Below are 19,918 nucleotides of genomic sequence, written 5' to 3' on the forward strand. Positions count from 1 at the left end.
ATTAATAGACCCTTTACCTCTCGAACAAGAGTTGACGCTCCTACTAAACCAATAAGCGACTGAACAGAAGTCTTTTTCACCTTTATCTCAGTTTACCACCTAGCAATGCCATCTCTCCCCCCCCCCCCAAAAAAAAACATCTTTACCATTCCTTTAACATCTTTACCTAACCAGTAAGTGATGAATCAGGAGGTGTGAGAACGGCAGTAGCGTTATCAAAAGAGCAACACGAGTAACAAAGTAACCATTGTGGTACTTTTATTTAGCGTCAAGCATTATTTCGGCAGCTACACGCCTAGTACTTGATTTTGATAAATGTTCATCGTTCTTCTTTCTTTTCGTCCTTTCTTTTTCTTATAAAAAAAATCCTAGATGTATACAGGCAGGCTCTTCTTACATGTAAAAGCTTGCTTTAGTAATCACAATTACTGCTAGAGTAAAATACCTCACAACTTTGGATCATATAGTACAATCCCCATTATCCTAATCTTTACTTAAAACTGTCTTACTTCCGCAAACAATAGCCATCTTAACTAAAAGATACGCTTTTACGATCGAAAAAAAATTAATGATACCTACATTACTTTTACACTTACAAGCCACCAAGGATCGAGAACACGGCAGAGAGTTTACCGTTCTGTGATTTTTAATGTTACCTACTACCTAAAAAAAATTAATCATATGGCAATAATATTTAATCGTACATCCTTAAAGAAAAAAATTATTTTAATAGTAGGAAAGGAATATAAGCACAACTAACAACTACGCATGCAAGTGTGGGTTTTAAGGAAAACTTTAAAATAGCTTTTTTGGGCCAGATAATAGCTGCTTTACCATCATTCAGTAGAGCTTTCTCCTTCAATTAGAATATTGTAATGAGCGCAAAATTCTAGCTCAAAGCAAACTTGATTGCAATTGTAATTCTGAAGTGATAGAGTAAGGAAATTACATCTGCATAAATGGAGTAACTCTCGCCTGTGGTTGATCCTCAAGTCAAGGACTACCGCAAACACTCTTATAAGTCCTTGGAGCATATCAATTTCCAGGGACCCTCTGACGGGAGGCTTATTGAAGAAGGTGAAGGGGGGTGGGTGGGGTGGGTAGATTAACAAAACCTCATTGTGGGGCAAAATGCGAGTACATGTTTTTCTTACCAACTAAAAAACTTATTTCTCTGATTGAAAACCTACGATTTTCAAAACGAAAACCAATGCAAGCTTTCGAAAACGACTGAATGTGGCATAGCCTACCAAACTTACTAACACGCAACTAACGACAATACTGCCACTACTTAATACTTTTTCGGAGGGGAGTAGGGTAGGGTAGGAAGGGGGAGGGGAGTGGGGTAGGAAGGGAAGGGACTTATCAGAACGTTTGCGGTATGTCACACAACTAAATCAGGCGGACTGTTTTGTGTTACAAGCTCGCAATTATTAAGAAAGCGCAGGCTGAATGATCATACCTTGCTTGTTCGGCTGATAATTTTTCCTTCTTTACTCAACTGAGGAAATGGCAACATGCTACAACTAGAACTGAAGACTTAACCAACCACAGCACAGGAAAAGAAGTCGCCCTCACCCTCGATCTGATTGGCTAAGGAACACTACAGGAGATTCACGGGGTTTATAAGAAAGTGTTACGTCAAAAACTAAATTACAGTCTTAAGTCAATGGTAAAGCTCTCTTACAACACATGTATATTACAACACATGTAAGGCATCAAAAGATATTGAAGTAGATGGGCTGATCAAAATGATCTCCCCAATGGTTCACAAAAAGACTGGTTTACTCCAGATGCACTGTATTATGACAGATGCACCGTGCGAATCTCTCTACCTGGAAAACAGGTTTAAAACTGATCTACCAATAACTCTACTAGAGTTGTGGCCACATGTGGTCTTGAGCTTCTTATTGTCAGTCTAAACATCTGAAAAGGAAAGCAATCGCTCTGTTAAAAGGTTAAATTTCCACATCGCAACTCTTGAAGATAATTTTCAGCCATGCTATAACCCCCTTAGCAGATAATTATACTTTTGACACTTTCAAACTTTTAAAAGAAAATTTAACAAGAGTTCTGCTTACTTGAGCTTGTCTATTAGGTTCTAGTCGAAGCAGTGTTCCTATTTGAACGGTTGATCCTTTAATTATACCGGCACACACAAAGTTCTCCGGATTAGGGTCTACATTCTGAAGTAGGGAAACTCCAAAGCCAACGAGCTGAAAGACACCAGACAAAAAGTTATCACAGAAAGAAACTACTGATATAGGAATTACATGATGATGCTGACAGAAATTGTGTAAGCAACGAAACTCGTTTTGAAGGTGTTGTCTGATCGTCCGGGTGAGGCTAATCCTGAAAAGCACTGTTGTAAGTGGTAGTAACTGTAGTTGAAGCAACCTGAATGAAATTCCCTTCAGCAGGCCCCAACCGATCAGAGTATAGAATATATCTGTTTAAACCTTTAAGTTAAGGTAACGTCTGAACTCGAGCCTATTGGCCCACCCAGCCGGACCTTATCCCAGTTTCCGAGGGGCATGAAGAAACTAGGAGTATTGCTACCCACCCCCCCCCCCTTTTAAAGGGATACTAATCCATCCCAAGGTTACCCCCGTTGCGTTCTTGCTTTCCCTCTACTTTCGTTAAATGCAAGTTTGAATGTTCCTTCTCCATCATTCTACTTGTCTCCTGTCTCCACTAGTTATATATTGTGGCCTGTCTTCCTGTCGCCCTGTTCACTGTCACTCAAATTCACACAGGATTCCTTTTTCATACAATTTGCAGATGCTCAGTGATGCTAGTGTTTGCCCCAGTGAGTCGTTTAAGTTTTGCAACAGCTTCAAGGGAACTACGCTGACTGAGGGTGGCATACTGATTACTAACCTTTGTCTTAATTGTCTCTGTATCAATTGGAAACTTAGCCTTAAAAATCTGCTGGCACTCTTGATCCGGGCTGAAACATGAAATGACGAATAAGAACGTAAACTAGGTCAGAAAACAATACTACAGGAATAACTGGAGCAGGACCTGTGAATTTCACTTATACATGAGGCCATTTTACATGCAATTAAGCCGGAAAAAGTAAGGCTTTCACGGGACTCGAGCCTGTGCCTTGTAGATACCGGCTTAGAATCAGTTATTCAGATGCTGCTTCGTAGATCATTCAGTAGAAGCGCTGACCCTGTACTTAGAAGGCATGTGATCTACCTGTAAAGAACATCACTCCGCTTTCAAATGAAGCACTCTAAGGCAGTGGGGTACCACCATTAAGGGGATTTTTCCACTCGAGAGCCAAAAACGTTTAGGGAACTTTTTAGGGAAACATCCTTCAGTCCTGGGGGTGTCCGCTGAAAGGAGCTCCCGCTGAGTTATTGTGTAGTTTAGCTTTAATGAAAGACAACTGATACGTTAAGACTTTCCATTCCACCCATTTTTTTTTTTCATTCCTAATTCAAGCGAAGATCCATAACTAAAACAAATCTACTTACTTTCCCAATTGTTTCCATCTGGAAAAGAAGTCTTGCGAGTTCATATCTGTCGGCGCGAAGAATTTGGAAGGAAACAGTGGGACTGGAAGGACAATTCTTTGGCTCGTGCCGTTCACACTAAAAAGAGAAAGGCAAAAAGGAAATGGTTTATTCTAAAAATAGTGAGAAAAGTATTTGTACGTTTTCTATTATTTGAGTAGGGCTCTCCAACGTATTTCGGCTGACAAATAGACTTCATTCATAAATGGTTGGCCTAATTGCTTATCTGGCCTCGACAATATGTGTGAAAACGATAGAATTTTCGCCCAAAAACAAGGCCAAAAGGGCTGATTAGCATGCACAGAAAAGAATAGTAATCATACCCATCATTATGAAAGAAGTACAAAATACGGCGGAAAAAAAACCCCGAAAAGATCAGTGAAATACATGACTTGTAATCTGTGTTGTTATTTCCCAGTCTCAACCTTCCTATTTTGCCTTTGGCTCATTCTTATCTCTTAGGCGTTTGTCATTTGAGCCATTTTTCAATAAAGACCTGGAACTCATCCGGGATTGCACTTTTTAACCACAAGTGGCTGTAATGGCGCAATCTGATTGGCCAATTTGCCGTTGTCACTAAGAGTACCGACAACACTGTTCACGTCAACGTGTCACGCAATGGTCACGCACTAAAAAGAATCGTTTTATTTGACGTCGATATTGTGACAAAAGCCTCAATACTGTGCCTCGTGAGTCCATAACATTTTAACCACTGTGATGGCGAATATAGTTGTCGATAACGACACAGACCGCGCTAAACCACTGTCGATTTGTTACAATTTTCTTCTACTTCGCTTAGTGATTGCTCTTGGAAATATTTGCCAGTTTCTCGACCAATCAGATTCAAAACTGTCTTGCGCGATACTTAAATTGAGTAGTGTAAATCAATAAGTTAACCTAGAAACCTTTACAAGTAAACGTAGTAAAGAAACATACCCGAATTGAAGATCTATGAGTGGATGGTCTTTGAATTCTGAGATACATTCTACATTTATCATCTGTTTGACTTGTGCTCCGCCCTCCACAATGTTTGGAGGAGAATTGGTGTCAACTTTGATGTGTGAACAAAGTCAAGGATGCAAACTAAACGTATGAAAGGTCCCTGTGCGTCTGATAATTCTTCAGAAATAAACTGAGTCATTAAAATGTTAAGTGGAATGGGGAAAGAAGATTTTAACTCAAGTTTCGCTCTAGAAATGGATTCTCAAGATTTGTAGACAAATCTTAACCACAGGACACTCAGCCAGCATAAAGTATACAAGTCTACCAAGTCTGCCGGAGTTTCGCGTGGTATTATTATCACAACGTTAGAAAAAGTACCACATATCCTGCCAGACACAGGGCTAATGCTTTGCAATCCACCACAATAAATGTTTATGGGCAAATGACAAACGGGGAGAAAAGAAACTTTTCCCTCTCGTCTTTCAGCCGTTTGTAGACTTAACCCAAAACATTTTCTTTAAATTTGGACAAATAAGTATTTTCTAATTTTCTACAGACTTGATCTAAGGATTATTGGCAAGATGAGAAAAATCAGCTCATTTTTTGCCGTTTCCTGTTACCGTTGCTGTGAATGTTTTGCTTAAACTCAACAACAACATGAGCGCCTTTGACTGAAAGGATATGAGTATTAAGATCTCCCGGCAAGTGGACCATGGAAGAAAATGAAACAAACTGGGATGAGGTCTTGTTGCCATAGAACACACCAAGAGCCCCTAAAAAAAAACAACAACAACACGTTAGCATTAAGAAAAAAAAGACAGGAAAAAAACATAGAATAGACAAATAACGACGCATATGAAAATCAAAAGTGGTACTTATAACATTGACCTGTGGTTCTGTGACCGATTTTGGACCGATGAAAAACCAAGCATTTGAACAGCAGAGGTTTTCTATATTGAGATAAAAGCTACTTACCTTTATCGTCTTTGAATTCCGATTTGATACCAACTTGTAGGATGTCAGTTTCAAAAAGAACCCCAGTGTTTTTACACACAAATCTGTTCAAAAAAATGTGGGAAATCTTAGTAAGTCTTGTTTAATCATCTTTAGAGGACTGCAACAAGTCATTGGTGTTTTTTACACACATCTCATAGACTCTCGGACTACCAAGATCACCTCTTCACTGTCTACAACATGCTTCTGATAATGTTACATAATTCATCCCAAAAGTTGTTTGATAATGCAAAGAGCACATATCAAAAAATTAAATATGTGAAGTACAACTTCATATAACGGCCACCTCCCTTGTACGACCTGTTAACGAATGGTTGATCAAAGATCTAAACAGTATCGCATTTGTTATTGCTGAAGTTCAGCAATAAAATTTTCATTTCAGAGCTATTTTTCATTTCCTGCTTTACTGATATATCTTCATTGGACTGCACATTTATGAGCTACAATAAACATTTTATAACAAAAGGAAATATAGCCTCGAATACCGGGTCTCTTGTTACACCGATACCTTTCCATAACAGTCACCCTCTACAATAGCTATTTTTCGCTCTCCCCAACGTGGCCATTGTGGAGAGGATTTAAGATTATACAAAAACTAACTTCTTGAGATTTTCCTCTGCCCCTGGGGTTATGGATGGAGCACTCCCTGCCATGGGGGCTGGAGGCATCTCAAACACGTCTACAAGAAGGCCACCTCCTCCTGTCTCGGGAGGTCCAAAGTTATTTGTCAAAGGCTTTGAAACTATTGTCTCTGTACCCAGGAGGTCTGAAACAAAATACTTTAGTAAGTGTCAAAACTTAACTTTAAAAAAATGTTTAAGCAGTGGAATGACAGCCTATTGGTTACTGGTAATAAGAAGCGAGTTACAACGTTAAAGAAGGTCAGTGGAGTGCTTGACAGCAGTGAAAGCGATAGAAATTGAATAAAACTTAATAAAATGTTACCTGGTTGTAGGGCTGGATTGGGGGCAGGAGCCTGCAATAAAAAAATCTTCCTATTATTCCTTGCTATTAATTTAACCCTTTAACCACTAAGAGTGTCTAACATCTTATTTCTCCTTACAATATCACCCTTGAATCAACCATTTAGGTCATGAGAATAAAGGAAATGATCATCAACTACAGCAGCTCTTGATTATTAAACAAATTCTCTTTACCAGCACCTTGGTAAATGTATAGTTAACAGTATGGAGCATATAGATAGTGATGCTAGAAGGTAAAGGGTTAAGACAAGAAAGGTCAGGCAGTTTTTATAAATCAAAGTGATAATAAATTATAACACAGTGTCTTTCTAAACAAAATTTGTATACACAAAAAGCGTACAACAACTCAGAAGGCAACTACAATTGTAGTCTGTCTCTTGGCATCTACTTCATGGGATGATATCTCAGTATACCTAAAATTCATACCTGTCAACAGCTTGCCCAATCAAATAAAGCATGATTTACTGTCTGAACAGCACACTAACCATGATGAAATATCAACTCAAATTTTCTTATAGAATGTAAATTGCTCTTATCTTCTATTTAATTATATTGTATCAAATCTCCTTTTTTTTCTTTTTTTTTCAGAATTACTTTCTACAATAATCATGGACTTTTACAATATTCAAACAGTGTACCTCGTTAATAGTAACAGGAACCTGGCCGTTAGCAGTTGGTTTTTCCACTGGTTCAGTCTTCTCTTCCTTCTCAATGATTCCTGTTTTCTCCTGCTTCTTTTTCTTCAGTTTTGCTAAGATGGAAGACTCACGTTCTGGGAATGGTGGCATCTCTTCAAGAACAGTAGCCTATGAGGAGAAAATGAAGGGACAATTCTGTGACAAAGTGAGAAGAGTTTTCCAGATTTAAGGCTGAAATGGGATGGGTAACATTTAACTATATATATATATATATATATATATATATATATATATATATATATATATTTGATCTTGGAGCGGCATCTCGTGAAATTTCGTGTTTATTCTATAATCATACTCTTTATGGCTTTTACCATACATTTTTTCAACCAACAGTAACCAAGGGAACTCAAACAAACTAGTTTCACTGTATTCACACTGATGTGTTCTTAATGATAAATCATCTCTTTAATTCACAACTTTTAACTCAGCCAATACAGGACCAGCAAAAAAGTCCTATTACCACCAACATTTTCGATGAAAATGTAACAAATAAGGTAGAAACACTCCACTATGATCTTTACAAAAGCTCAAAATGTTAACCTTACCAAAACATCTGGAGATGCAACAGTACTAAGCTTTAAGTACTCCAAAGCTCTCTGCTGGATCTCAGCATCAGAATTTTTGAGGTTATTATCACTACGCAAAATCTGGGAGAATAAAATTTTACACATTACCGAGGGTTATTCTAACCAAAATTTTTTCCAATAAAATAACAAATTCTGTAAAATAGCTGGAAGTAATAATACCTAAAGAAAATATGAAATATGAAGTGGTTAGACAAATTTTTTAATTTCAGCAATTTTCGAGGAATTTCTAAAAGTAATTTCATAGAGTCAAAATAGAATGGTGTGTTGCAACAGGAGCTTTATTTCACACAAAATAAGTTAAGAACTCCCTTTGTACCTCTTGGATGTATCCCTTGATCTCAGGGAAGAGGTTAATAAACTTGACGTATGTTGACATCAGCAGGCCTCTTGTGGAGGATGCACACAGTGGAAACTTACTGTGCAGCAGCTGGAATTGAACCATGGGACTAAAAGAAAGACAATAAAAAGCAAGTGACACTAAAGAGAGCAGCAGCTAGGTGGTGATCATAATATAATGGGCAAAATTTTGATTAAAGCTAACTTTATGTGTTCCATGAACACTTCAATTTGAGGGAAGGGGTGGCAAACTCCAAAAACAAAAAATTATGACAAGTGATAAGAATTTGAAAATATAAAAAGTTATGAAGAAAAACGGCAAATTAATATAAAATTGGAATGGTATTTGTTATTTGAATTGTTAATAAATGAAGATTACATCAAATGCATTTAATTTAAAAATTAGTGTTTAAGACTGGAAATAATTGAGTATCATAGCCATTTCCATTGCCACCAAGCAGCCTGCAAAGCGAAAGATAGACAATCAGCTTCAGCTCTGTAACAGCTGAAAATCATACCTTGACCTTGGGTCTCCTGCAATAAGATTTCCAAACTCTCCAAGAATGTAGCCACCAACTTTGACCATGTTCTCATGGCATGATGGAGACTGCAGTGCTTCAAACACTGTCTTTGCAGCATAGCCCTGGATGTCATCTCGATTTATCACTATTTGGATCACACGAAACCAAACCTACAAGAAATGTTGTTAAATTATAGATTGAAGAACGAATTGCTTTCTGTTCAATTTGTTTCCAATCTAAACAAAGCACTGCTTGTTGTTGAAGCACTGTAGAGCACTCAGAAGTTCTTACTGCTGACATAATGATAAAACTACCCATACAAATCAATCTAAAGTTGAATGTGTTCACCTCTCAGAAACAGGGAATCTCTCAAAAGGCTTCTTATACCAGCTACCCTTGTTAGTGGACAATAAAGACACTTATCCATACCTCTTCACTGACGTAATCCCCAGCAATTCTTATAAGTGTAAGGATAGTGTCCATGTACCAGGAATAATCTGTTGCAAACTTCTCTGCAAGTATTGCCACTTTCAACACCTTGCAAAAGAAAAACAAAATTAGAACCTCTTTTTAATCAGGCCTTGGAAAAACCTCTCGTGCTTTGAGATCCTAAAAAAATAATTTGGTGAAATTCTAAGACAGAAATGAGATGATCTCACATCACAAACTTTTGACCCACCTATTACTTAATGAAGAAAGAAATCTTCATTCTGAAGAGAAATGCAGCAGAGACTAAAAGCTTTCCATATGGAGTATATATACAGTACCTTCCTTTAAAATATGTTGCTAAATTAAGTTATTTTACAGTATGTTTAATACATTTTTTTTACCATTTCCTCTTTGATGGAGTAATCAGCAGTTTCCAGGTAAGTTAACATTTCAGAAACAATCTCTTCAGCATTGTTTTTGTCACACATGGCATAGAGGAGGTCAACAGCTCTTTGACGTACACTGACATCTCGTTCAGTCTAGAGTAAACAAAAATACACTTTGTTATACACATCGACAATAAGTCAGGGCTCTCAACCTTGCAATGATCTTAAATCTGTAAAAGATCTAAAATCTGTCCTCCTCACCTTCAGTGCTCCAACAACAGTCTCCTGATGTTTCCTAACTGCATCAACTGAAAACTCAGAATTTGACATCAAGCACAATCCTTCCAAAGCAAGATACCTATAAAATGAAATTCAAAGAACAATGATAAAAAGAAAAGAAAACAAGAATGTCCACTGGATTAAATGTCTTGCTAATTTTTACATGTTTTGACCAGTAAGAGTATTTAGTGTAATACTACCCTTCAAAAAGATTTTTAGTGACCAGATTGTGATACAAAGGAAGCAGCACAGTGTCATTCTTTTATGTTCAAAATTGAGCCATAAGCATTTGGAACAGCTGGGGCATTTTTCTGAACAGACAACGAAATGTGCCAGTTGCTGGTTTATTTTTACAACCCTAAGGTACTGAGGTAATGGGTGGTAACCACAAGTCCAATAACAAAAACATGCACAAATCCATGTCATTCTTTACTTGATATATGTCACTGAGTAAACTGGAATGCCCCAAAATAAAAATAATATTTCACAATTCAAATAACATATAAATATCATTAAAATCAAAATTGGCAAGAGTTTGTTGTTTTGGATCTTGAGCCATTCTATAATAGCAAAGGCATTCAGAAATGCCATCCATATATAATTGTTACATGAAACACATGGCTAAGTTTATTGGAATCTAAAGCAATGAAGAATAATTTGTCACCATCCATAAGCAAAATAACTTTTGGGTCCAAATTGGAAAGGGCTGTTTAGGGCTTCAAGCAACTTCCTGATGCCTACTATGCATGGGGTGCCCATCTATAATCCCATCTATGATAATTATAATCTGATTTGGTATTTTATGATGTTTGATGGCCCATGCATGCATGTTCTCATAAAAAGAACCAAACTTATCATACCTCAAGTTGGTCTCCTTGTGTGTCAAAAATTGACCCAGTTGGTTACAGCCTCTTATCAACAAGCTTTGCTCACTATAAACACAACAAAACAATATGAAACTAAGTCACTTTGCTGAAAATCAGAGAGTGCTATTGGCTAGAAAACAAGTTTTGGCAACACCATTAATTCAACACTCCTAACCTCAGGTTTTCCAGCTTGGTAATTCATTCATGCCCCAAAATAAAACTAATTTTTGTGGCATTAAGGTGTTCAGGGTAATGTTGTCTACTGAGTGGCTCAAGTGAAAGGCTTACTTAAATAAATCCTTTAACCTACTCAACTGAAAACTTAAATAACTAAGGGAATGGCAACATCAGAGTTCAACTCAAAAGTTGGTATTGCTCTCCATGCAAGAAAGGAACTTTGCTGGTTACCTGTCCATGTGTATAATCAAATTGATTGCTTCAAAGAGGACAGCATTCCTTGCATTTGAATGCTGAACTTTCTTTGATTTGGGTGGTTCCTGAAAGAGAGTGAGGGAGAGAAAAAAAAACATTGAGCTCAAACCCTGGACTTAAAGCTACATTCAGCATTAAAATTAGTTGACACATTGTGTTTGAAGAGTTCTCTTTATGTGTAGAATTACACTCCTGTTTCTACCACACTCAAAGTCATCAACAAGATCCCCCTTCCCCATTCAATTTTAGCTAAAAATTCATGGAATCACAATACACCATCTTTTTTTTTGGGGGGGGGGAGGGAGGGGGAGAAAGGGGGCACTGGGTTAATTTAAGAAGGCAAAAGTCTGAGGTCTGAGGTCCACATAGCAAAAAATTAAGAAATAAGAAAATTTTGTTATTTTATTGTGTAAGGCAAGCAACATTGAGAGGATTAATTTCAAAGCAATATGATGTACCATAAGCACTGTTCCATAGAAATGCTAAAAAATGGTAACCGGACATTTCGCACAAAAGACTTTTTGCACAAGTCTTTTAGCACAAGTTTTGGACCGTTTGCACAATTCTTAGTAGTCATTTTGCACAATAATCATAAGTGAGAAACATCAATATAAAAAGGTATACTGATTGATACTGATAAGTCATTTTACCTTCACAAGATCCAACAGCAAGAAAGTCGACATTTACGCAATACCTTCAACTAGATCGAAATGCTCGTGAACAAAACCACTATTCTTACTTGAAGAAAGGAAAGGTACACATCTCTCTCTCGATGAAAATGTAAAGAACTCCCTATACGAATGACTATTTCTATAACTTCTCCTTTGTTAAACCAAAAACCTTTTAGTTTTGACAGTTCATCATCCACTACAAACATGCAAACATGACAACCCACGCTAAGGACACCATGTTGATTTCAAAAGTAATAATTACTGTCATCATACTGTCATGTAATTATTGTCATCAGTCTTCCCTCCTTGTTCGATCGCCTTCAAACAGCATGTTTTATCAATCTCTAAGAGTTTCAAATAAAGCTATTGAAAACTTACTTCTTATATCTTCGTTACACAATGACAATTAGGCATACTGGTAATACGTACACCAAAAACAGTTCAACGTTAATAACTCGACATTCAGAGTGTGCTTCACATCGAATGTCAGCACGTGCAAGTGTTGTGATTTGACAACTTGAATGTGTCAGTGTAGGTAGAAACTAGTGATCTTACACACTAGCCATTCGATAAGTAATCATATAAGCTTAAGATCAAAACAAATAAAGAAGTTTAGATGTACTATAGCTTAAATGAATGTAAGAAAGGGCTAAATTTCTACAAGTCTTGACTGAGTAGTGAGTTAAAATATGCATGATTCCTCGGCTAACATGGCCGTGACATAGTCGAGATATGGATGTAATTGTTTATCGGAGTTCATCAATTTCATCCAAAATGCAAAGACAAGCAGTATTTGGTGAGTAATAGTTATACTATAGCATTATAACCAACAAGTGAATAGTTTTGAAAATTATACAACACAACCAAAGACTTTTCACCCAAGTTGACTATTGTTCATCACCAGGCAAAGCGAGCATAATCTCTCGTTGATATTTTCAATAGATTGAGGTGAGATATTTTTTCACCTCATTTCCTTTTTGAATCTTTTGTTCTCGATTTAATGAATAGAATAGATTACTGAAGAAATGTTCAATTTTGGCAGTACCTTTGGTTTAATAGTTACTAGATAGCAAATAAATATAACAATTAATTACTGTAATTAAAATTCCATAATTGACATTGCTTGAATTTTATATATTAACACAGAAATTTTGTAAATAGGTCTTATGTCCTTTTTAATAAAAAGTGAAACAGTTTGCAGGTTTTTACTTGACTGACTGGGAGGACTGGTAACAATTACTTTCGAAATCAACATGGCGTCTTTAGTGTCGGGTCATCATGTTCATATGTTTGCAGTGGATGATGTACTATCAAAACTAAAAGGTTTTTCGTTTAGCAAAGGAAAAGTAATAGAAATAATAGTTCGAATAGAGTTCTTTACATTTTCATAGAGAGAAAGATTTGTTCCTTTCTTCAAGTAAGAATAGTGATCATGTTCACAAGCGTTTCGATCTAGTTGAAGTTATTACGTAAATAAATGTCTACGTTCTCACCATTGGATCTTATTGAAAGTGAAATGTGAAGGTGAAATGTCTTATCAGTATCAATTAGTATACCTTTTATATTGATGTTTCTCACTTATAATTATATTGCGAAATGACCACTAAGAATGGTGCGAATAGTCCAAAACTTGTGCTAAAAGACTTGTGCGAAATGTCCTGTATTCTAAAAACCATACCTGAGCCTTGTTGAGAATGGTTTCCAAACACTCATTTAGTCTCCCAAAGACAGCTGGGTCATCTAACAAGAACAAACAGGAAATGGGTAAAAAACACAAATTCAGTTAGGAAGCAGTCCTTCACAAAAAAAATAAAAATGAAAAATTGCTGACTTCAACTGAACAAGAATGGAATTTTTGTCAAACAATCTATTTCCCAGTTTTCCTGTACATCTATTTTGAGCAAGAGAACACTCAGTAATTCTAAGCAAAAGGTTTCTATACCATCTTAGATTTTAAAAGTAGGGTAAAGGTTGTGAAGAGAACCCCCCCCCCCCCCCCAAACAATCTTCCACTCTAACCCCTCATCACTTCATCAAATATGGCAGCTTGGTGAATGATTGCAAGCCAGAAATGCTGACCTATGTTCCAAATAAAACACCTACGGTACAGGCTAATTTTCCTCCATCAAGTTTAACTTCTAAGTTTTAGCTTGCAACAAATTCAGTAGTATGCTATCAGTATCATGTATCTTAATATGTAGCACATTGCCACCAGCAGTATATTTTGGCAACAAATCTGAACTAATTGGATCACAAAGAATAAGATAAACTGATCACCTGGAGGAGGGTACATCTGGAGAAGTTTAATAAGCTTGACGCAAAGCCATGGAGCAGGAACAAAGTAGTAGGTGTAGTCTTGAAGGTCCGTGTAAGATGATGTTACAATCTATTGAAAAGGAAATCAATGTTTATTATGTCAGGGTATTAAACAGTCCAAAAGGTCAGATGGTCATTGTGCAGAATTATGGAATGCAAGAACTCTACAGCTGTACGAACAACCAGAAGGTATAGCATGCTGTAAAACTCTTACCCTACTAAGTCTTGAGACTGCCAGTTGAACACAACCCTTGTACTCATCGGCAAAATAATGGACAAATCCATGGATAAGGCTGGCTGCTGAGGTTACCACACCCTAGTGGGTAAACAATCACATTAATGCCAGTCCAAATGGCAACTTTCAGACATTTCAAAACAAAAAAAGCTTTTCTCTAAAAACAGAGCATAAAACTGCTCACATAGAGGTCTCAGTAGTCCAAGCAGAAATGTACAGAAGAAAATGACCAGCAAAAAACAATCACCATAAGCAAATTTCTTCTGGCTCCTAAGATCAAGAATCAAAATCCAATCCTCCTAAATGATGATTACATTTTCCTAGATGAATTATTCTTAGAAATCTGGTGTTTCAACTAGACAAAATTCCCTCAGAGATATTTTGTTATCTCTCATTGCTTGTTTGCTTGTAAATGTACAGGGCACTTATTGTAATGAAAATAATAGCACATAATAGTACTTTTAAAAGACTGTAATTACTGGTAAGTGGGTTTAAGTTCACTTTGAATCAGACCATCACTTACTAACTGAACTGATATAAAACCCTCACATTCTCATGAGAATGTAAATCATACACATTTAGCCAGTGAATATCGAACAAAGTCTGAACATAAAAAGCAGCTATCTCAATGGGGAAGCAATTTTGTCTCCTGGGGCAAACACACTCTTTATTCCTTTATCTTTCAGAAGTGATTAACATGTAACTTCTCTCTAAAATATCCATATATTATCCAGCAAACAGGTAATGAGTATAATCAAACTTATCGAGTAGAAGTTGTTATCTTGATCTTACACCACATTCTTGTAATTAATTTACAAGGAAATGTTTAGTAGCTAAAGGAGAGAATTAACAATCAGATCTTACGAGTGAAAGGATTAGGTCATTTTCTCTAGAAGGCAAGAAAATGGATTTCTTCAATTTTAAAGGCTAAACAACCATTCACTCACCAGATGCTTATCATTTAACAGTTGAACTATTCTTGATGTCCACTCTCCAGGAGGCAAGATATCTGTTTTAAGCCTGAAGAGTTTCAGAACACAGAGTGCAGCGCACTGCTTCACACTGTCATTAGTGTCAGGGGAGACTAATAACTTGGGGACTTCTTTGCCGACTGCCTCTACCATCTCCTCATTGCCAATGTTTGCAATGCATTGTAAAGCAAGACAGACATTGATGGGATTGCGACTGGACAAGTCATTCTTGATGCTTTGGATAATCAGCTTGATGAGTTCACTGTTTGCACTCACAAGGACTGAGATAAAAAGGTACCCCTGAATATAAAAGAAAAAAAACCACAAGTATTAAGCAATACTATTCAAATTTCAATCATTCAGGAAACAGATTGAAGGAGACAGAAAATCTAGCCCATAGTAGTTACAGTTGGACTTGTATTAGCCAGTCATTATTTAGCAGTAATATCAAACCTCTAATAAATGGTTATTTGTCAAAGAGCCCAGTTTCTCCCTTTATTACACCCATTTTGAAATCACTGGTGGTCCTTGTAATCTGATTGGCTCTAATTGGTGTGATTTATTCATGAATTGCACCAATTTTTGCTTTAAATCGCATCTTTTTCCCAGGCAACGAGGAGGCTATACTAAAAATGAAACGACCAATCAGATTTCAAGGTTTGTTTAAAGTAACTGATCAAATTGCAGAAAAATTAATGACAGAGTATCATGTGGCAAATTCTGTTTCCAAAACTCTTACTCCCCCCCCCCCCAAAAAAAAATGGATGAATTTAATTTCAGTCCCGCTCAGTACTGCATCAATAAAATGTTTGAAATGACCAAGTCCTGTATTTGGGCGATTTCAAAATGGATGTGATAAAGTGGTAATTGAACCTTGTGTTGTGTAATTTTGGTCTGAAATCATACTTGTGATTTCAAATTGAACTTGCGCTATGCGCTCATTCGATTTGGAAATCACGTGTATGATTTCAGCCCAAATTGCACTCCCCTCAATTAGTTCAATTACCATTATTAATCATAGTAATTTTGACCTCTACTTAGCAGTTACAGCCATCTTTATAAAGTTTCAACTGCTCTTCTCTCAATCATCTTGACCTGTATTTAACAGTACCTTAACCTCTGAAACCCTGAAAGTGACCAACATCTAATTTCGCCGTACAGATATATGGTTGAATCTTTCATTACGATCATGAGAATAAAGAGAATAATCACTATCCAAAGAAGCATTGATTGTTATACAAATTCTCCATGTCAGTACTCAAGGAAATGTATAAAGAAGAAAATGGAGAACATGGATACTGATGTTAGGGTGTAAAGAGTTAAAATAAAACCACTAAAACAAAATTATGAATAATTCCGTGGAATTTGCATTGGGAAGTAACCCCGTATTAAGCTGTCACTCAGCTATTCCTTATGGGTGATAAATTTTAATGTAACTGTTTTTATTGCTTATTACAGCTATTCCATTAGCTTGTCATAGTGAAAAGAAGATAATCAGATTACATGTGGGCACAATTTAATACAATGGATACAAATTTCTCTTGAATGCTTTTTTAAGGGACAAAGTATCTGATCAAATATTTAAATTTGTCTGATAACAATGTCAAAATTTGTGAATTGTTTTAAATGAGAACAGGTGTGTAGGGCAGATGCCAGTTGGCTTCATCAACTGCAAAACACTGCACAGTTCTAACCACAACACCATACCTAAAAATTTGAAAGGTTCAGTGACTAATTCAATCAAAATACATTTAATACCATAGTCACTTCATAATGTGAAAAATATTGAAATAGACTTCTCTACAATTTTTCCTGTTTAACAAGGGTGTTTGAGACTGAGTATACTTTATATTATATGTTTTTATGATGTCAAATCCATATCTAACTTTAAAATAATCAACACCAAAAAGTTTTAAAAAAAGAGCAAGTTAAATTTTCTTATGTACCTCATTGTTTTCCTTCCTTTAATAAATTGTGTGAAAGCTCACCAAATGCCATGGCAGTCAACTCTGGGCACAACCTTTCATCTCCAAGGATCAACAAAATTTATGATTTTGTGACAGAAGCTTACTTGATTTTTATGATTAGGTTGCATCTGGGCATTGAGCATAGATAATGTTTAATTTTGCCTTTTAGCTTGGGATGCAACCAATCAATACAACAATTTTTATTTTTATTTCAAAGGTACAATCGTCATCTCTGAAGTCCCAGTTGCAAAATTTCCTTGCTTAATTTAAATACTGCTTTCTGAATACCAGCAACACTACCTTTACTCTGGGATGACAAAAATCAAACTGAAAAGAATTTAATAAGTTTCTCTCAAGATTAGCATTTTGATTAGTCACATTTGAGGAAATGTTTGTCAAGATGACACAAAAACAGTTTGTCATCCTGCTGCAAATGGCTCCTAGTGCTTAAAGCTATGACTTTTTCATTGTTATTTTTTAAAAGCACCTTAAATTGCAGCACTTTAAGATACACGAAATCTAGAGAATTCAAACTACCCTAGCCTTACTTGGGAGATTTAAAGCAGAATGAGAAATCTTTGGAGGAAATCCATTATGGCAATACACGACATGGAAGACTAATACCCTGTGTGGAAAATTCCAGGCTATTGCTCTTAAGTTACAAGTTGGGTGATGTTGAAACTCTTCTGAACTCTTGACTTGCAATAAAAGTATTAAAAAATATTGACACTCCCTAACAATAAATGAAAGATCTACTTGAAAGGCACAAAAAGTTATTTTCTAGGGCCAGTTGCATTTAATTTACAAAGAAAGTCCAAGAGCATGGAACATGTAAATACATGTACCTTTAAAAACTCGTGTACACGGTATAATCAAAATTATATCTTATAATTAAGGTATCTATAAATTCAACTTTAAAAAAAATACACAGAAAATAACCCTGTGATAAGATTATCTGCGGGAACAAAATTTGAGTGGTGTTAAAATTTAAGTATCTACGGGAAACCGTTAAAAATGCATGAAATAGGTGAATCGAAGGTAAAATTAGCTTTGCCGCTGTTGATTGATTTTTCACCTCAACTGTCGTGCAGACGCTTTAAATACCGGCAGTACCTGACCAAATGTAAAAAGTTTCGATGTACTTTTACTTCTTGAAAATGGGAACTTTCGGTTGTTCATCAATATTAAAAGATCGCGGTTTGATTAACCCATAGTGGAATCAAAATTTGGTGTTTAATCTAGCGAAAATATCCTTCCTGAGTGCTTTCACAGTTTGAAATCCGCGTTAAATGTTTAAGTTGGTCTGGTATGGCAGCTTCAAAAAGCAAACATTTTTAACTCGTGTAAATCAAAATAATTAAGGGGCGCTTCCATATTGCTTGGGAATACTTACGATTTGTTTTTCCGTATACTTGTTGGACGATAGCAGATTCACGGCTTCCATGTGACCAAAATCGATATCGTGGCCAAGAAGAAATATAAACAGAAGCTTGCAAACGTACTTCTTCTTTTGGTAACCATCTAACTGCTTATCGCCTGAGGAAAACAAAAAAAAGTATGAAATGGAAACCGAACACGTTCCATCTTCCGTTGAAATTAGCTCATAACGAAAACTTACCAAGTTCGATTTGAACGTACGGTTTCGTAAATACGCAAACTTACCTTTGAATTTATTTCTAATATTTGCAAGCTCCTTGTTTATCCGCTTCATCTCAGCTTCTTTAGATTTACCTGAAACAATAAGGGGTGTTTGAATCCCGCGTGTGACAGAATGCCGCGATGAAGCGAAACGCTGAGAACGATCACATAGTTGATTTCAACCGATCAAGACACACGTGTCAAACGCGACACAGACTCAAAAATGAAAACACCTTCGAGAAACTTAGAAAGATGAAAATTTTTACTGTCACTTACAGTTCCTAATGTCAGAAATGAAAACGGCTAAGCCCCTCATTCCCTCTCCTTTTACCGCGGGCATCTTGGTTGAGTAGTATAGTGTTCCACAATATCAGTCTTAAAATCTGACACAGCCCACTTCACAAGCACCTAGGCTCAGGTCCGATGCAAGTGGAATATTCACTTGATGACTGACCAGAACTATGTAATCCGACTTGTACCGTTTTAGGGTTGCAGGAAACTAGCTACCGGTGCCAATCGCGACGCGATGGTGGATATTCGGTCCTCTCGGGCTAAATTGGAGACGGAAGATGGCAGCCGCCATCAAGCATCCTTCAAAGCGAGGCCAGGAGTATGGCGCCCCCGCACCCCTAAGACTACTGTCAGCAGAACAATCACTGGCGTCAAAATTGAAAAATACGTTGTGTAAGAAACATAAAACTTATCAGCGTTACACGATGGGCAGCAAATAACAATCATGTCACATAAACTGCGACTCACAACTTTTTTTACCCTAGAAAAACGAGCGAATGTGGGCGAACTACAAAAAGATTTTCCCAAAGTTCCGGAGGCAGCCTCTAGTGGAAAAAGTAATTGAAACTTCCGCCGAGTAAGTATGGCCCAGACGTTCAGCAGGCCATGCGTAACGTTCTATTAACCGCTATACGCTCATCATTCACTGAAACACTTGCATGAGTGATGCATAATAATAAGAATATATTTACACTCATTATACTATTTTTGTTTTTCTTTCTCAAAGACAAATAGGAGTCGAGGCCGGGTTTTCGACACCTCTCTCCATTGAGAACATTTTCGATTTCGAGCTTTGCTATTTGAATGCTACAAAGCTAAGGGGCGAGCC

The 19,918-nt window shown here is 36.7% G+C and overlaps 1 protein-coding gene across 1 annotated transcript; it reads right to left on the reverse strand.

Moving 5' to 3' along the window:
• Positions 1-241: 241 nt before the first annotated feature.
• On the reverse strand, positions 242-19,424 carry LOC113675450 (AP-2 complex subunit alpha-2). The gene is made up of 25 exons (XM_089184212.1): positions 19,075-19,424; positions 18,823-18,891; positions 18,554-18,696; positions 15,170-15,493; positions 14,202-14,303; positions 13,949-14,057; positions 13,350-13,411; positions 10,977-11,065; positions 10,563-10,634; positions 9,685-9,781; positions 9,439-9,576; positions 9,038-9,145; positions 8,606-8,778; positions 8,068-8,197; positions 7,710-7,811; positions 7,102-7,269; positions 6,426-6,456; positions 6,081-6,246; positions 5,442-5,524; positions 5,149-5,239; positions 4,461-4,583; positions 3,486-3,602; positions 2,881-2,950; positions 2,082-2,216; positions 242-1,926 (listed from the first exon to the last, which is right to left on the reverse strand). Exons 1-25 carry the CDS (start codon positions 19,136-19,138, stop codon positions 1,849-1,851), a joined length of 2,844 nt encoding a protein of 947 aa, XP_089040338.1. The 5' UTR covers positions 19,139-19,424; the 3' UTR covers positions 242-1,848.
• Positions 19,425-19,918: the final 494 nt, after the last annotated feature.

Source organism: Pocillopora damicornis, chromosome 10, assembly GCF_964200805.1.
Source record: "Pocillopora damicornis chromosome 10, jaPocDami1.2, whole genome shotgun sequence".
NCBI lineage: Eukaryota > Metazoa > Cnidaria > Anthozoa > Scleractinia > Pocilloporidae > Pocillopora > Pocillopora damicornis.